The sequence below is a fragment of the Pteropus medius genome, unplaced genomic scaffold (assembly GCF_902729225.1).
Source record: "Pteropus medius unplaced genomic scaffold, Ma_sr-lr_union100, whole genome shotgun sequence".
In the NCBI taxonomy this organism is placed as follows: domain Eukaryota; kingdom Metazoa; phylum Chordata; class Mammalia; order Chiroptera; family Pteropodidae; genus Pteropus; species Pteropus medius.
In genome coordinates this window covers 18961902-18981926 of record NW_024352785.1, presented here as the reverse complement: position 1 = coordinate 18981926, position 20025 = coordinate 18961902, and the positions used below count along the sequence as shown (strand labels likewise).

Below are 20025 nucleotides of genomic sequence, written 5' to 3'. Positions count from 1 at the left end.
GGTGCTTTGGAATGAGACATGAGTGTAGTTTATGGCAGGAATCTGAAAACAAAAATTTCACTCTTTGCTAAATACTGCAGGGAATCCTATTTTTAAAAAATGACCTTAGAAAGGGCCCCAGACTGGCTGAAGTGTTGATCCCTGGCTCATCATGCCAGAGGAAGCTGTAGGATGAGGAGGCCTTGCTCCTGAACAAGTAGACATCTGTCTGAAAACGATTCCTTTATTCTTTTAAGAAATAGGAGATACAAACTTTAGAGGGCCCTTCTTTTGCATCTCAAAACAGATAACCTCTACTGGTCTGGGTCGGTTTGATCCCAGATTGCATGTGCACATATAATGATTTAAGCACTTTTTCTGGAGATTATGGCTTTACTCTACAAACTCTGTGATTAAGTAATAATTGAAATACCCCTCTGGCATAATTTATCTCAGAAGGCACACATCTCAGATGTCACAAATCATATCTCAGAATTTATTCAGTATTTTGAGGCTTAAAATATTTTTTGAAAATAATTTTTTCAATAAGTTTTAGATGTCAATTCTAAAAATTGACATCCTGTCAAAACTATAGGGTTTAAAAAAATTACTTATGATTTTGAATGATTTATTAAATGATTCCATACCGTTTATACATCTTACCATGACCATATACAGCTTTGACAGTGTATAAAATTTATCAATATAATTACAGTACAAAAGCTTTAGTATTTCAGTAAAACACTGTGTAATGAATCCAATAAAAAAAAAGGAATTTTAATACATATTTTTTTTCTATACATATAAGCATCTGCTCTAACTTCTGCCTCCTAAAACTGTTGCTTATTTTGTTTCAGCTTTAACCCTTAAAAATAGTAAAAGGATGATCTGGGTTGGAATGTTCATTAGTTTAACAGCAGGAGTCAAGTTAATCTCCTTCATACCCACACGTAGATTTACTTTACTCAGTGTTTAAGATACTTTAGAAAGGTCTCTTGGAGGGAGCAATTTTGATCTAGAACTTGGGGTATCTTGGGGGCTTAAACCAATCAGAACTCAGACTGAGAATGAGTTTGCCACATTTTTTTTTTTTTTAAATCAAAAGGCATCTCTATTCTAGAGTGACCTTGGGAAAGTAATTTTTTCATCCTGGGATGCAGATAAACACGATAGAGGGCAGCTGCACTCATTATAAATATCTTGTAAAGTAGGCAAAATGCTGCACTGTAACTCCTGTAGCCAGAAAGCCAGGAAAGAGAGGGCTTATGTGACCTTTCAGGAATATGCTGTTCACCCCAAGGAGCCAAGAGTAATTAAAACAGAGAGTTAGTTCTCCTCTAAGGAGGGATCAATTTACTCCAAACAGCCCACAGCTTTTTATCACTTGGTATGGTGCTCTTGCTCTGGGCAAGGGAGGGTAGGGGAGACCCGGTGAGGGAGGTTGAACAAGGAGCAGTAATCTGAGCAGGAAAAAACAAAAATAGAGTGGAGAATAAAGGGAGGAAAGAAAGAGGAGCAGGCTCTGGGAAGCCCTGTGCCACTTACTGGCAATCCTGTGCTCAAAGGCCTCATAGAGGGCAGGTGGCTATTTTGGTCGGTTCCCGTTATAGATGGATGTAGATTCTAGTTCAGCCCTGAGGAAGCGAGTGGAAACTGGACTTGACAACCACTCTTCTAGTCATATTCTTTCTCATGAATCTACAGTGACTCTCATACTTCATCTTGCAGAACCCTCTGAAGTTCAGATCCTTTATGTTTCCTACGCAAGCTCCAGCTACTCCTCCAAGCACATTCTCCAGCTAAACTGCTCTCCTAGCTATAAGCCCCACACCTACACCTCCTTTTCTTTATTCTTTGGTTTTACCTCCTCTCTTCCTTTTCATATGTCTAAAACACCTCCACCTCCTAGGTCGAGGTATGATTTATTTCATAATAATAACTTACATTGCATAAAGCTTTATACCAAGCACTTAAACATGCACCATCACACCTGAGCCATTGCCTCCTGAGCTATTTTCTTGACTATCTTGACCCACACCCACCTCTCCCATATTCCATCTCCTCCTAGAGCATTTGCTTACTGATCTAACTCTACAGAATCAACCTCTAGGAATGGAAGGCTGTAGTAATCTACATTTTCAACAAACTCCCCAGAAAAAACATTGTTTATACATTTTTACCATGACCATGACCAATTTGTATGATAAAAAGTAATGTGTGAAGATATGTACAGTTCCCAGATGATTCTGGTAGTGTGAGAACCATAGGTCCATATCAGTCATTTCAACAATGATTCGGACACATTTCTTCTTTCATTACTTAGCTTTCCAACAGGGTAGAAATGTACTCAAGAGCAAGAACTAGGCCTGTACTGTTCCTATCTCTCCAGCGCTAGAAATGCCAGGCTCAAAGCAGGTGCTCAGTTAATACTTGAATGGGCTTGATTATACTCCCAATAAAATAAGAAAAAAATTAATAAGGACCTACATGGCATGGTGCATTTGAAGAAAAAAGAAAATTTTATAATTAGTGGATTAAAAAATCATGTATTAGTAAGAATGAAAAAATACTCAGGTCACTTAATAGACCACAAGATGACCACAGGTCAGTATCCATGTATTGCTTTAGACCTAGCAGCAAAGGACCTCTGAAAGCATCAATAAATTTGTAGCTTGTAGAAACCACAAGGCAATTAACTCTTTTAAATCTGACTTATTCTTGAAGTGGCATGTTCAATTATAAATTCTACAGCTAAAGAAGAAATTTGAGTAGTTGGACAGAGTTAAGAATCAAAACCTCATACATTCCTGGTGAGAAAGTAAAATGATGCAGCCTCTTGGAGAAATAACCTCATGGTTATTCAAAAAATTAGACATAGAGTTAGCATGTTACCCAGGAAATCCAATTCTAAGAGTATACCCAAGCAAATCGAAAACACATACCTATACAAAAACTTGTACACAAAATGCTCACAGAAGCATTCTTTTACTAGCCAGTGGATAACTATGAAAGCTGACAGATAAAAAAAAAAAATGTGGTATAGCCAAACAATGGAATATTATTTGGCCATACAAAGGTATGAAGTGCTAATCATGCTACAATGAGGATGAACTTGTCTCGAAAACATGTTAGTAAAAGGAGCCAGACATAAAACGTCACATATCTTATAATTTCATTTATATGAAATGTCCAGAATTGGCAAATCTATAGAGACAGAAAGTGGATTAGAGATTGCCAGGGGCTGAGAGGAAGGGGAATGCGAAGTGACTGCTGGTGGGTATAGAATTCTGGAATTAGATAGTGGTGATGGTCACATAATTCTGTGAATATACTAAAAAGCACTGAATTGTATATTTTAAAATGGTAAATTTTATGGTATGTAAATTATATTTCGATAAAGTTTTTTTTGTTTGTTTGTTTTTAAGTAAAGGGGAAGAAATCAAGAGCAATGTGGGGAGGGAACAATATGGGCAGCAAGACTCCCAAGAAATGTTTTTTAAAAAAGAGACAAGAAAGCAGTTTTACTAAGGGCTGCCTTTTAATTAAAAAAAAAAAAATTATGGCTAGCCATGGAGAAAAAGACATAGACTATAAATACAGCCTGAGGGGTTTAGGTTGGATATAAGGTTTTCCTACTGACAGAAGTTGGAATAAGAGGTTTTCACATCTCTCTTTTTGGTGGACTTAAATAGTGCTTAGAGTAGGTTTTATGTGAGCAGGACAATTTGTAGAAGGCCTTCCTGAAATGGGAGAAGGATGAATTAGATGACTTTTCATGGTTTTTCTCTCTCTTTTCTCTCTCTCTTGAACACTCAGCATTCAGTATAACACACCGCCTCCAGTACATTTAGTCTTGGAGAAATAAAAGAGGAGACACTTTGTTTCTCAAAAACTTTTATTTCGTTTCTATATTCAGTCATAAATACACAATTCTCTTGAGACTGTAAAAGTCTTCTCTAAACAATTAACTTTCATTTAAAAACAACTTGAAACTGCACTTGCAACCTTTCATTTCAATTGTTTATGAAAAGAAAGTAATTTCAAGTAATGTATAGTTACTTCTACACATTATTAATATGAATACATAGAATGTACTTAACCTGGCAAATAGTTTTAAAATCTCCATAAGCCTTTGAATTCAGTAAAATATCATCCTCACTCATATTTTCCCAGGGATGTAACCATGTCTTTTAAGTCCTCCCACGGCCTCCCAATGCTCCTTGCCTTATGCAAAAACAAGTACCTGCTTTGGATCCACTCAGCACAATGTTCCTCACTCTCTGCCTGGGACTCAGATTCTCATGAAAATAAAACTAACTGAGGGACACGATTAGAGCAAGGAAGTCTCTTCCTGGCCCTGTCACCAGATTCAGATTAGATTCTTTCTAGTCTTTATTCTCTGGTCAGGTCGGATACTGCTTCATTTTATGGCAAAGTTTATATCAGTATTGATGTTCTTGGTTTCGCCATCATCCACATTCAACAATCTTCATTCACTGAGTAAATATAGAAATTTTAACTTTCCTATTTTGGGTTAGTAATATAAGTCTCCATTTCCAATATCTTCAGATGTTTTTAACCCAGCAGCATGTCTACTGAGTAATGGACTATAGTCTTAGGAGAAGGTATTGTTAAAACTTTATTTGTTGAGAACATTGACTACAGGTAATTCCTGGCCAAGACATGCAGCACTTCACCTCCTCAGGAGGGGATCCTGCCTCTGTCCTGCTAAGCAAGGGCATGGTCAAACTGCCCTTTCTCCAGGCCTTCAAGTCCATCAGCCCAGGTCGAGGTCGGCATGCTCCGATATGGGTCCAGAAGAATCCGGAAGCACCTGACGATGAGAATCCCCAGGAAAATAAACAACAAAATCACAAAAACAAATGTGGTTTTCTGCTCCAGAGACATGCTAGAATCTGACAATGTGTTCCCAAGGGGCACTAGGGGTGAAGGGACGGGCTGTCCTCCATCCATCGTCCAGGGAAACCAGAACACAGGATCTCCCAGTTTCCTTTTCTTCCATCATCAGTCTGCCAAGAGCATGGTGGCTGCACCTTGGAAAGGCTGAGTTATCTGCAAGAAGAAAAAGAAGGAAAGGAATAACTAATAAGAGAGTGACTTTATTTCTAGGTTCACAGTCTTGTTTTTCAGAGAGAAGAAGGAATCTCTAAACTGTTTCACCAGAAATGCCTAATTCTGTATAATTACAGGGAGGTATATTTTACTCTTGCATAAAATTGCCAAGTTGTCCTCAGAGCAGCCACCTGAGGCCAGGAGGGATGGGAGGAGAAAGCAACCAGAGTACAGAAAATGAGAAATGTTCAAGGTAATGTTGACCTCAAGGCGTGCCCGCCAACTTGACACCCAAACCTAGCCTCCCCTGCCAAGTCTCTTCTAGATTCTCTCCAATAATATCACTTTCACAACACTCCTGTAATGATACCATTGATTGAACACCAGCTATATGTAAGGACTGTGGCTAAACTCAACATACAGTAGCTACCCTACTATAAGCTCCATGAAAGTAGTGACCTCTATAGCCCCAGTCGAAGAAACTGAGGCTAGAAAAGGTGATTAATACAGAAACTCTCTCAGGAAGCATGGAGTTCTGGGCTCTAGCCTCTGGCTTCCATTTTACTGCTAAATGAGTATGGGACCTTGGAGAGGTCACTAAGCTGTTAAAACGGAAGTAGAAGTGCTTGTGCTACATTGTTATAATGAGGACGAATGTCTGTGAAAACTCTTTGAAACGTATACAGAGAAGAAAAACCAAGTGTTATTTCACTTAAAACATGACTAAGAGAACCACGATGCTTCTCTTTTGCTTTCTGTTGCTTGAGCCAAGAGAGAAGGAAGGTGTTTCAGACGTCCAGACCATCACACTCGTGCTGCTTTTTCTTTTTTCTGCAGAAAACAAAGACCAGGTTCAATACTTGACCCTGGGAGGCACCTAGAGAACTGAGCTAGGGGAAAAAAATCGACTGACTGAATTTTTAAAAAACCTTACAGCAGCTTCCTACTGTTTAAGATCATTTGATAGAGAGAAGGAGAAGGAAAAAGATGAGTTATCACTATTTCCATTTTACTGGTAGAAAAAATGAAGGCATGTGGATGCTACTGTTTGTTGAATTGAAGTATTCACAAAAGCTATCAAAAGCTTCAGATATTTAAGTAAATTTCGTAAAGAAGAGTATCTATATTATACGTTACTATCTAGAAAATTATATGACATTTATTTATAAATCTGTCTATAAGAAAAATTACATAACAGAGCCGTCAGGTATGGAAATAACATGAGTTCAAAAGAATTATACTCTATGAAAATAAAGCAACCAAATAAAAGTAGAAATTATTACCTAAAGCATTAACACAATATTTCTTCAGGTAACTTACAATCATTGCATTGAAGTATGACATTAGTAATAACAACAGTTTGCATGTATGTTGACACTTCAAAGTTTATAAAATCACAATTCTAAAAACAGTTTATAAAGGGAATGACAAGCAGTATCTGGAGGGGGGAAGTTACCAGTTTGGGGGGAAAGAATATTTTGCAGTTCATGACTCTGATTTTTTTTTAAAAAGCTGGGAAATTTGCAATGGATTCGTTTATGATACATTTTTATTTTGAAGTAAGATTGGGATACAATTTGACGGTATTTATTTATTTTTTTAAATAAGCTCCTTAGGAATGTAGAAGATGTTCACAGACTGGGTTCGGTTTTGGTTTGCTTGGGTGTTAAGTCCAGATAGGCACCTGGTGCCAAGGGGAGGGAACAGGAAAAGGGTGGCTGGAGCTTCCAGTGCAGCTCTCCTGAGTGTGTCCTACTCGGGCTCTCTGTACTCACCCAAAATATGCAAACCAGGCTTAATCATATGAAACCTAAAATTCTCCAAGGGCTGGCTCAAAAGAAAACCATGTGGTGCCAGAGGAATAGATGCCTGAGCCATCCCTGCCATGTTCCCTCTTGTCATTTTATGTCCTACTCAGGATCCCCACACTTCGATCCTTGCCCCACTCTGCTAGCTTATTGGAATCCTATTCTATGTCCATTTTCCCTCCAGCTCAAATGAGACCAGGATCCTTTTCTTTGTCTATTCTCAACATATCTGAGACAGACATACATTTTCAGAAAGTTCTTTATGAAAATGCTGTGTAACCCAAAAAGGAAATATAGGAAAAGTAAAGATCATTAATTGTGTAAATGTACAACATGAAGATTTCTGAATTTGAAGAGGGCGATGAGAACAGTGAAGAACTGGACATAGGATGCTTTGAGCCTGTGATAACTACTCCCTAACCACAGGCTGGCTGACTAGTGTAACAATACCTTGTTCAATCCTTCCCTTTCCATCCCTGGTTCTCCACTTGATAAGAGACATCTTGACAGCTAGGGTCAGTCTTCCTCAGCCTTGTCCTTCAAACAAGGCAAACGCCAAGCCCTTTTTCTCCTAGCTCAACATCTCATACCTCCTAGGCTTCTCCCATGACTCAGGTTTTAGAGCTGGTACACTATTATTTGGTAAAGGGTAACTAATCCTAGAAGCTCTAGTAAATAACCTACTCATCTGATTCAGATTAGAATGATTTAAAAATCAGTTTTAATTTGCAGTTTTTCCACCTTATGCTGATTAAAAGGCAGATGCAAAGATATGGATAACTCTCTTTGCAGCCTGACTACATGTTTTGAAAACTCTACAGCTCTTTATAAGTTGTAAGCCTCTCCTCTCCCAGCATACCGTGGTGCTCAAGGTCCTACTAAAATAACTTCGTTTGGTCTAATCATTAAAGGCTATTAAATTGAGTATTTTACCAAGGAGAAGTTAGCACATTAACACATTAGTGGGGATTTGCCTATGAAAACGATTCCACTTTGAAGGAGGAGAAAATGTTTAGATAGAAAGAGGATTGAAGCTAGATATCGCTGGGACTGAGGGGCTGCTAGAGAGAACTTGGGAGGTGGAGCGGACCTGGGGTGCTATGAGCAGATGGCCCAGCAGGAGAGGTCTGGGTAGGGATGGGAATGTTGGGTGGAGATGATAAGATCGGGTGGTTATAAAGGGATATAAGGATACAGATCCAGAAAGAAATGCCAGCCATTTCATAGTTTTGTCTAGGACTGATTGAAATCCTTGGAAGAGCCTGCTTTTTTTTTTTTAAATCCGCAATCAGCTCATCAATAATTTACAAATTCGGAAAGCTCAATAGCATGTTTCAGTTCAAGGAAACATCAGATATATTAAGATGCAGAAAAAGAACTAATGTAATCACTTGACAACTCCAGTACAAAAATATTCAAAAACATGTAAATTTTTTAAATGTCTGTCTTAGAGTAACATATCCCTTTTTGGTATAAAAGATTCTTAGAAAATGTTCACAATTGCTTTTAGCAGAATAATGAAATCTTTCTTTTAAATGAGTGGTGAAATCTGGGTAAGTAAATTATTTCAGAAGGTTTTGACACACCTGTCATAAGTGTTAATAACAACAAAGGCAGTTATTTTAAGTATAAGAAGGACCATAGTCACTCACAGCGGTATTTTAGTCCTGACTGGCTTCCCCCATCATGCAGCACATCTGTGTCTTCCCTTTGCCAGGTCCGTTTGTGTGTGCTCAGAAAATAAAGTCTAATTTTAATACTGGACCGAGGAAACCTTAATTAAAAAATGCCATTTTTAAAAATCCTATAATACATCCCTTTTCTCGAGTCAGATTCCCCAGACTGTGATATTCACAAAATGTAAAACACCGTGAATTACTTATGAAGCCCTGTGTGAGCAGTTCATCTTAGCCACAGCCATTCCATTAGCTCCTCGCTTTAGCTTAAGTAATTTGCAAAGAGACCCTCTCTTTCTTTCCCCATACATCCTGCATACTGCATCAAGATTCATCTTTCTAAGCTCAGATTTTATCCCTCCTCCCCTCAGAAAACCTTTTACTCCAATGTCTGAGACCCTAACCCACCCATTAACTCCCTCATGGACCTGATACACTTGTTTTCTGGACCACAAGCTAGGTCATATTCTGACAATGGAGTTTATTTAGGTTATTAATTTATTTTCATAAAAACTTTTTAAAAGAACAAACATCAAATCACATTGGGCTTCAAGTAAAATAACCAATATACTGATAAGAACAAACTGACATGGAATAGGGTCTGCAGACAGCTGAGGAGATACCCTCACCTGGTCTATCTGCAGCTTCACCCAACACCTGCTGTTCTTTGAACACCTCTAGCGTTCCTGGCTCTGAGCTTTGAGTCACGATGCTCTCCTCCTCACCCGACTCCTGCCTGTGGATTTCTCTTCGTCCCTTAGAGTCCACACCAAATATCACCTCCTCAGTGGGACCTACATCTCTCCCTTCACAGAAAGGAATGCATGCTTCCTGCTCTGTCTCCAGGAACAGTGCACCTGCATTTCTGCTGCAGCATCTGTTAACAGGATAAGTCTCCATGGGATTCGTCTCCTTCCCCTTATTAAACAACAAACTCCTGAGGAATTCCTTGTTGTTCTAGGATTACTGCCTTTTTCGAGAGAGGTTGAATCACCTCTCTAGCCCCTTACAGACCAGGGAATTGAATTCAGACCTCCGGGTGCCAGCTGATACAGACAGGGGGTTAAAAAAAAAAGCTTATGTCATACAGCTGAACTGGGATGTCAGATGATTGTATTTGAAATAGATCTTGTTTCAAAGAATCACAGATAGTCTGAGTCACAGTGACATTTTAATAGTCATAGCTCTCATGGTTTAAAAAGCAGTTATTTGGCTCTTTAAATTTTCCTTGGCCTCGGTGCTGATAGGTGGAGTCTGAAATATAAAAATCAACTGTAGATAAGAAGTTTCCCCCTATTTAAAGAGTTGACCCTTTTTACCTAATCCGCTTTTTTGGTGGGGAAGGGCAGCCATTTAAAATATCCTGCATCTAAATGTCTGACATGGAAACTATAAATGTCAACATTTATAGTACCCTTCTCAGGCTTAGATCCTTCCTTAGGACATTTCAATAGCATGTCATTATACAATTGCACAATAAGAAATAATATTTTATCTGAAGACAGTATATCTCAGAGCAATGACATGTTTCTTTTTTCATTTTTGAAGCGACTGCAACAGAATGGATTAAGTACAATTGGCACCACACACAGGCATTTGATTCTGCCATCTCACTTTTGTGGTCACTGACTCTAGTACCCGCCCTCCTGCAATGGGTCGCAATGATAACAGTGGCAGTAGGGACAGTATACGTGCAGTCTTGCCTGACACGTAGCGAGAGGTCCATAAATAGGTGATGATGAATATTTCCTCTTTATATCATTTTTGTGCAAAATAAGATTTCTTTCTAATTTCTGCTATGCAAACAAGCACGTGAAGGAATGGTGAGTATAAGTAAACTGCCAGAAATTAAAAAAAAAAAAATCGGTTACCAAAAGGGTAGCGTTCCCCTAAGAATGCTGGATAGCAAGTCTCTTTCCGGCATGTGGGAATGAGTAGAAAGTCGTCATGCCTCTGCTGCTGAAGGCATGCAGAGTGCAGTTAAGCAATGTTGTCTGTATTTTAAGTACTCCTAAACCACATAATTGCCACACCTAAATTTTAAAACTTCTAGGCCAGAAACCTAGTTATGTGATTTGACATGTTTTCGAAAATAGGTGCAAAAACAGTTCGTCCATTGAGCAAGAACACTCACAGGCTTGTCCAGTTTACATTCACATGTGACCAACGAGACACTTTGTCCTACAAAGACATCCTGTGTACCTTATTTATATTTATCCTGCAGACGAGCGAGACCAATCTGTAGACTGTAACAGGAAGGGAATTGGCTGGGTAAGTGGGACTGAATGTGTAACAACTGCAGATGCAAACTTACTCAGAGTGAAGCACTATTCTGCCACAGTTCTCAAGCTGACTATTGAAATGTTAACATGGCTTTTAGTGATTAAAGTAATACATATCCTGAGACTGAGGCTAAATAGAATTATCCTCTCCTTTTTGAGTTAAAGGAAGCCTCAGCTGCATTGCTGTTTGCATACCTAGAGTCTCTGGAGGTCCAGTCCCCATTCCACACACCTCCCCAGATGTGTAAACATCTCAGTCAATCCTATTATACATCTCCCCCCCCAACAATTGTGAGCACTCCACAAAGGTCACCTCATCATCTAAGTAATCAAATCCCTACACAAGCGAAAGTTATTTACCTATAAATCTTGTATAAATTCTGTGTATGTGAGCCCCGTGAACAGTAACTTGCATTCCAGGATATACACACAAAGATGCAAAATGTTTCCTATAAAGTCAAAGAATTCATGGCCCTCTTGGTGACCAGCCAAGGACTTCGAGTAAAGCTTTCCTGGCTCTTTCTAGGCATTTTATGCATTTTAACCACCACTTCTCCTCTTTTGCGGGAAGGCTCACAGAAACACATGGCAACTTCCATATTCTTTTCCAAATACAGCCCTCCTGTTCCCATGCAATAGCCTTGATGCTTCGGAATTCACGGGAAGGCTAAGGGTAAATATTATTTTATATACTCAAACAATAGACCTAAGGCTACTAGAAAGCCCATAAACAATAATTTAAAGACATGTCAATGTGGTCAGCTACAAATGTCAACAGGCAGTTTGGAAACTGTTGCCAGCCCCCATGTCTGCCCTGGGAGGTCTGTTCCCTCTGGCCGCCTCTGCAAAGTCAGCCTCAGATGCGAGTGGACCCTGCCATTCCCTACTCACCTCACCGATGCTTGTGAGCCCTGGGCAGGAGACCTTTCTCTTCAGCCCGAGCCTTAACCTCAGCTTTACTTCTCTATCTTCATCCTTCTTCCTAACATCTGCTTGAAGAGTTTTAAAGGGACTGCAGGGCAAAGCTGCAGCCTAGCTGAGAGCATCAGAAAAATAGCACCTAGTCTTAGCAACTGGAGGTATCGAAAGGCATCATCAGCAAACTGGAACTTTACATTTCAAACAATAAACATTACTATTCTACCCAGTATTCTTTCTCTTTCCTCGTGTGTTTCCTAGTCAAAAAGAATGCTTGCTGATACTCAAAAGGCTAAGGGTGCACACTGATAATCACCCAGGGACACCAGGGACAGTCAGCACTATCATTATCAGTTGTTGAGCTGTGATCCTTTGTAAACAAATTAAAACATCATTATTACGTTTCTGAAGGTTGGATGTTTTAGGTGAACAGAAAAAAAAAAAAATACTGTCATGGCCAAATAGCTTTTTCTTTGCAGCTTAGCAAAGCAAAAAAAGCCTGTCTTACCACTCCTTTATCCAGTATCAGTAGCATTATAAACTTAAACATGCTTTCAAAATAAAGGCATCATTGCATTTCACATCCCCACCATTAACTTTACCTAGCAACTGTTTAATTAGACTTTATCTGACACCTAGATCTAAAATCAGAACTTAGATCCAAAAGGTATCTATGCAATTATTGCTCATGCATAAATTGTAAAGTAAGAGAAAAGCATTTAATTAGCCTGTCACAGATACAGTTTGGGTCAAGTACCTGAATCTGGCTGAACAAGCACTTGATCCATTTCCTGGTGGAACAGTTACAGGTAGTTACAAGCTTCTTTAGTTTCCATTCTTCCCGACCAGGCTGTGTGAAAGCAGTAGACAGTGGTAGCTAGCTGCAAGCAGCTGATGGCACACCCCAGATCTAAAGCTGTTGTTTCAGGCTTAGAAACTTCCCATTAAAACCCTGGAGTTAAAGGAGCATCGTCTTTCTGCGTGAGGCATCATGAGCGGCCAATACGGCTGCTTCTTTGAGGCAAGCCATGATTTCCATTCTGCCTCAGCAACTCTTCAGAGGATTCTGCTTCAGTGAGTAGAGGCAGTATCCTAGCAGTGTGTCTGAAATCATCTTCAAGAAAGCATTAACATTCAAAGGGAGTACGGGGGGTGGAAACCATCACAGGGCATTCCCATACCTTTTCAAAATCAAAGCCATAAATCTACTAGTGTTCTGCTCTTCCCTATTGATTATTGACACTGTCCCTCTTTGAGGATGTCAATTAGCACCTTGCAGCCACCAGCCTCCACAATGATTATGCTTTATGACCTTCAGGCCAACTTAATTAATGAAAAGACTCTAGGGAAGGGCATCAACTTAACATTCGGGAGATTAAAAAAAGTCTCCTTTTTCCTAAAGAAAACAAAACTGACCTTTCAGAAAAGCAGCAGTTTGTAGGAGACAAAGAGAAAAAGGAAAATTAAAAAATAACAAAATCATATTTTCGCCACCTGTTTGTAAATTTGCTAGGCTGTCATTTGCTTGTCCCTTGTCTCCTTTGGCCAGCCTGCATAATTGTGACCTTGGCAGGCGCCCCACCCCATACAAGCCACCCAAGACCACTTGATGAATAAAGATAGACCGTTTGTGAGAAAGTCGTTCTAATTCTACAGATAGTAGTTACATGGTACAATACTTAAACTATTTTCCTTGAATAGAGTGCCTAAGTAAGTTTGGAAAATATCATAGGATAAAATTTATCTTTTTAAAAAAGTGGATCTCTGGAAAGAATTCAGCATAATCCTTAAGACGGAACATTCGCGTGTTTTGGCAACTCACCATTTTCTTTGTTGAAGTGGAAGCATAGTTAGCGACAACACCCACCCACCCACCAAATGATGGGGTCTGTGATATTTAAAGCTGACTCTGACTGTGCCTGTCATCTATGCTGTCTCTTCGCCTTGTGAGGAGCTCGGGGACTGGAACACAGCTCATTTTCTAAGAGGAAAACCCACATGGGCTAAACGTTAGGCTCTAACGTCAAAATCAAACGCCGAACATTAGAACCTAGCCTCACAAAAACATGAAGGTTTCTTCTCCATGTTTCCTGGATTTTTAACTGATTTCCTTTCCAGTTAGTTTTACTTACTGTATTTATCACACACACACACACACACACTCACAAAACAATGGGACAAATAAAATACAAAAGAGCACCATAATTCAATACTAACTGGCATCCTTTGTGCTTTTCAGCCGATGGTGCTGGTAGACAGAGCGCCCAACAGAGGATGGTCAGGGAACATTCTGACCCCGCCCTCCCTTATATACTTATCATTCCATGTGGTTAAGAAAGGGCTGTAGTTAGAAACAACTGACCCTGCCCAGGAGGCCTCCTCAGATATTGCTGTGGCCTATGTCTCAGAGAGGTGGAAGGGAACGTGAGAGGCCATGGCTGTTCTTTAGCTACTCTGCAGGCTGAAACCATTCCAGAGATGAGCGCCTGGCCTATTTTTAAAACTCTCTTGAGAAGGAGGTTCCACAACCTTCTCTGACAACCTCTGTTTAAACTAACTCCTCCATGGCTTATTTAGTCTAAATAAGCATAGTTTCTTCTTATTCTACCCTTGCTGCAAAAAGTCAATCATTAACCATCACAAAACTTGTTAGAATGTCCTTCTCCCAAGGAAGCTGAACTATGCAAACCAAAAAATACTGAAAAAGGTCTGCTGCTACCAAAATCTTGAAGCCAATTTGGATATTTCTTTTACAAGATAATTATAACTGGAATTATTGGACTCACTCAGCCCTTCTCCCATACAATTATGCTTTGTAAATCATTATGAAGTCTTAAACAACAAGTAAGGATTTACAAAAAGTCCAAAAATATTTCATAGTAGGTCCTATTTCTTTAGTCTTTTATAATCTTTAGAGCTCTTCTCTGAATTCTTCCCCAAATTTCTACTTTCCAGTGCAGCTTTAAACAGAGAGCCTAGAATGCCACACAGAGCTCTGTAAAGCTTAGACTAACACGGAATTGCGATGAAATAGGTTGGTTTCACAGGTATTTCTGCTCTGCTTTTCTTATCCATTCTGATCCCGGGGTTATTCCTAGATGTTAATCCAGCCTTTCTTTTTAACCACACAACATCATGACATAGTATTGTTAGAAACCTACATTCTAATTTCAAGTCTCTGCTTTCATGTTCTTTGGGCTACAATTCTTTCCTAAATGTCCTATGTTGCACTTTTCCATAAAGAAATAGACAATGAATATGAAAAAGGCTTCATGAGTCATCAAGATTTACGCCAACACAAGGCTGTATTATTCTTGTTATCATCTTTGTGTTTCTTTCCGATTCTGCCTAATTCTCAAAATAAACTTGAATTGATTATTGGTTTAATCTTCAAAATGTAAACATGATTTTCTTTTCATTTTCATCACTAGATTCTTTGTAAAAATCTTTTCTTCTTTCCTTTGTGTAGATTTTTTCTTTCATCTATTCCAGAAACAGTCATTAAGTGTCAGACTTGTTCTGTATTAGATGTTGCAAAGAATAAAAAAATATGGGTCCTGGCTCCCTGCTTAAGTTTGCTCTGGTTGTGCACTGTACAATTAGAGGAGGCTCCCAGGTAAGGGCCCAGAGGAGTTCAGCTTCTAGCAATGATTGCTAAGCTTCTTGATTAGCCCAACTCCACTATTTTCCACTCCCTTACCTCCTTGTTACTGCTCACCCAGCAGACATTTGAATTATGACCTCAACTTTCCACAGGACCTCGTTTTACAAGGTCATCTGTGGTTTCTAATTCCTCAAGCTACAAAAGAAAAAAAAAAACTTTCCACATTTATCTTCCTTGCTCTTTGTGGCAACACTAAACATGGCTGACCACTTTCTTCAAGGAAGGTCCAGATAAAAGAATACACAAGGTAAGGTGGAATGGTGGGAACTGATATCTCAGCCCTTAGACACGTTGGTGCCTCATTAGTGCCTTCCAAGGCTGAATCCAGTGAAACTCATGTAACTACCAGCAAATGTGAAATGGAGGGTGGAAAAACAGGCAGGCTAGGGTATACTTTAATGACTTCACTACATTTAATTCATAAAAAAGGAGTGAAGTCAGTGTATGTGCGTTATTTTTATTTTTCTGTCTTCTTGGATTAAAAGAAAAAATCATGTAATTAAAATTTTAATTAAGATTAGTTCAATTTCCAATATCCCTTTGATTTGCCTGGTCTAAGTATATTTATCCACCCAGCTATCTTCACAAGTCTGCGAACCTGCAGGGGGGGAAAAAAAAAAGTACAAGGGAACAGTGGGGAAGGTTTAATAATATTCACACCAAGTCCATAAATCAGGATCTATATTCAAGCATTATTAAAAGCATTCAAGTTAAAGTCCAACCGCAAATGGCAGACTCCTGGTTTGATCTTTTCTTGAATGCGTTTCTGTACACATCACATCTGTGTTATGTTGAATGCTCAATTAGTAACTGATGAATCTGGAACAGAGAAGTATTCGAAATGAAAATGAGGAACAAACAATGCTGCAACTCAGTAAAAATGTATTTGAAAGAGAGAAAACACTGATAGAATGTACTACTTGTGAGGATTACAAATTGCCCTACAAAATTATCAAGATTGTTCATTCCTTCCTTTGTAAGTCAAAAATAGTAAAGCCCGTAGGAAGGAAATGCATCATGCTCATGAAAAAACTGATGTCTACTCCTAAAAAGGAGCAACTTCACAAAAAGTCTCGTAATAGTTCAGTTTAGAAACAATATTTGCAAATTTTTAGTTATTAATTCTAATTACGGTTTGAAATTATCACTATGGATTTTTCACTGTTCAAAGAAATTCATATTGAAGAGTTGACAGCCTGGTGGGTAAATTTATTCTTTTAAAATGACTCGTATAATAACAACAATGTATAATGACTTTGAAATACTTAATGCCTTTAAAATGTCATATAAAGTGCCAATTAGAGTTTTATACAAATCATCCCCCCAAATTTTTATGCAGTCATTTTGGCACTGTTCTTGCTTTCTATCAACAGCTGCGTTTTAGAAGGCAAACTGTGCTGAATGGACTGTTAGAGGATTAAGGAGTTTAGAACACTAAGATGATTTAGAAAATGAAATAGAATGTACCTGAGAATTACCGACCTGTTAGATTGACTTTTATATCTGACAAAATTCCGGAACTAAAAATCGTGCCACTGAAAAATCAATTTGAAAACACCCAGAGGAGAAAAATAACCATAGAAGAGGTTAAAAAAAAAAATCCTTGTTAAAAAAAAAATATGAAAAACCAACCTCAAATTCTGATATTTAAACTTGTGGAAATGGTAGAAAGGAGGCAGAGGAAATGGTAATAAAGAGAAGCTATGATATATGGTCATCAAATGCAAATTCCAGCTGCTTCAGTGCTATATCTTATAGATAATACAATTAAACTGCTGCTTTAAAAAATATTTAACTTTACAAATATTACAATGTTTCAATGGGACCAATCGAAAGTTCTAGTCATATGGCATATTATTTAAAAAGGCAGATATTAAGGGTATATCTTCCAAACTAGGAAGAAGCCTACCATCTATAATTTTGCCTGTAAATAATATATATTCTACGTTTATATAGAGAGTGCAAATATTATAAAACTATCTATATTTCTGTTATATAGAATATTAAATTACCTTAGGAGCTTGTTAAACATGTAGATTTTAGGTGTCCACACCCAGCTTATTTAATTCAGTAAGGCCAAAAATCTGTATTTTGAACAAGAAACCTATATGATTAACAATGTAGGGCATATGAAGGCTACACTTTGACAATGACATAGATGAACATTTTTTCTTCTCCTTGATTTTTTTGGTCATTTTAGGTATTTTAACTCTGTGAGGGAGTGGCTCTAAGCTTAAAATTTGGAGTATCACAGACCTCTTTGGAAAACTGACTAAATCCAAGGACCCATCCTTAGAAAATGCATGTACCCTGCTTTAAGAACCTCTGCCTGAAATTCCCATTCGAAATACATGCATCTTCTCTTCTTCCTCCCCTCCCTCCCTCCCATCCTTCCTTCCTTCTGTCTTTCCTTTCTTCCTTTCTTTCTTCCTTCCTTCCTCCCCTTATGACCTCCCATTAAAGTGATAGCCGTGATGCACAGAACAAAAGCCCAGAGTGATAAGGCAACAGCATAAAACAAAGGGCAGAGAGAAGCTTTGTCTACTTCTGAGTGGTGAAGTGGAGCTTAGAAAACATGCAGAGGGGTCGACAGCTATGGAAGGATTGACAGCAACAATGTGGGTGACTGCCTGGCAGGAAACACTAAAGTCAGGATGAAAGTAGGCTAAACATAAAAAGAAGTAGAAGGCATGGGGACAAATGAGTAACTCCACTGCCTTTCAAGGTTGTGGAAGTAACAAGTGGGCAGGGAATCCTGATGTAGCTCTTGGTGGTGGTGAAGATGGAGCTAAATTATCACGTACAATAGCAGGAACAGAATAAAGAATGTCAACAATGATAAAATAAGCAAGAGTGATGTTATCTGTTAATAAGAAAATAAAAGAAAACTAAAAAGAGCAACAGTTAAAATTTCACTCTCTCTAGAGGTTGAACCTGAAAGATGAGGGCAGGTCATAGGATTGCTACTTTTCATTATAAACCTCTCTAAGCAATTTGATTGTTTAACCATGTGCATACTGTTTAACTAAGTGCAATTTCACTTTGCAGAAATTGTCAGTGTAGTATAAGCAAACCATTAACAAATAAAAAAAATCTTGCCTGAAATCTGGACAGTGAATCTCTTATGATAGCATCCTCAGTGCTCACAGCAAATGAGTTTGAGGACAGGGCGTTCCTAGAACACCCAGAATCTCCCCTCGAAGGCTGTAGGTAAGTAAAGCTAACCTTCTTGGTCTTCCTGAAACATCTTGTTGCTCTTAAAATGTGATTTCTTGTAATCACATGCAGTGCAATAAATTATAAATCATTGCTCTGGTTTTCCCATGTTATTTCAGACATCATCTGTTTTCATATGTGTTTCTGTTTATTCATTTATATAGCTAACTTCTATTTAATTATTCACTTGTTCATTTATTTATATGTATGTTTTTATACCCCATTAAAATTCAGAAATGTTTGAAGAAAGCTGTGAAGTAGATTACATGTCATTAGTGGTAGCAGAATATATTTTTATTATGTATTCAATGAATTTTCCAATTGCTGATCTAAAAAAGACTGGATGTACTTGTTTTCAATATTTGAAGAAAATCTTTTTAGAATGGTTGTTAAGCAAAAGAACTAGATATCATATTTAATCTAAAAAAATATACTAGTTCTTTTATAAACTTTATCTTGCAACAATTATAAATATATAACATACATTTCAATACGTTCAGTGTCTATTACTAACACAAAAGTAAAAATGTTGCCTGGTAAATTAGTAGGGACCGAATACAATTCAAGAAAAAATTTCAAGGAACTCCTAAAAAAAAGGCAACTCTTCATTTAAAATGCTCAAGAAAAGCACATTTAAAATAACCCAAGCTAGAGCAGATATTAGCCAAGGCTTACTTCCATTTGCTTTCCTCTTCATGAGAATCCCCTTCAGCATTACTTTCAGAAAGGGTCCTTGCTTCTGTTCTCAACATATTTCTTAATTCAAAAGCGGATATGGGATCAATTGAGAAAAATGAACATTTAGTGTTTTCAACAGCCCTGCATTTGGTGTCGCATATCATGAATATGGTTAGGGTGTCGGGTCAAATGCCAATACAATATTCAGTGGACTGTGGATTACTAATGTGTAAGCCAGGAAAAGCTGTGTTTGAAAATGGAAAAAGGATGAAGAAAAATCTCTTTATCATTCCCTGCACATGTCCACGTTCCTAGGCCAAGTCAGGATGGCAGAATGGGCCATTCATCATTAACGGTCACCCCTTTCCTGGTCCTGCCTTAGAGAATTAGCCTCTATGATCTGAGATGAGCTCTTGCTGGTTCCTGGGGCTCTGTCTTGATTTTCCTCTAGGGATAAAGTGTATGGCTTGTCTGTCTACCTGATTACAGTTCCTTGCATCTTTTTTTCCAAAACCTTTCTTATTCTATAGTCCCATCACCCCCAAACCACAACTTTTCCTAAGCCATCTGGTTCAAATAATGAATTACCTGTTCCCTTTAAGTATTGCCCATTAAAAAAGCTATCTGGCTCAGGAAATTAATATTTTAAAAAAATCAATAAAATTTATTTTTGCAACTCCAATCAATGACCATTCTTCTTATATCTTTTCAATATCTAACACCACAAAAGC

General features: G+C 38.2%; 1 protein-coding gene across 2 annotated transcripts in view; it reads right to left on the bottom strand.

The window, feature by feature from the left end:
* Window positions 1-3673: 3673 nt before the first annotated feature.
* The window catches only part of CTXN3 (cortexin 3), a 48951-nt gene continuing 32599 nt past the window's right edge, over window positions 3674-20025 (bottom strand). Inside the window, exons 1-2 of one of the 2 annotated variants that reach the window (XM_039848601.1) lie at window positions 11710-12822; window positions 3674-5052 (exon numbers count right to left, since the gene is read on the bottom strand). In XM_039848601.1, the coding sequence (XP_039704535.1) occupies window positions 4708-4953 (246 nt within the window). In that variant the 5' untranslated portion in view covers window positions 4954-5052; window positions 11710-12822 and the 3' untranslated portion in view covers window positions 3674-4707. Of the gene's footprint in view, window positions 5053-11709; window positions 12823-20025 lie in introns of those variants that run through there. The other variant, XM_039848602.1, reaches the window with a different exon arrangement.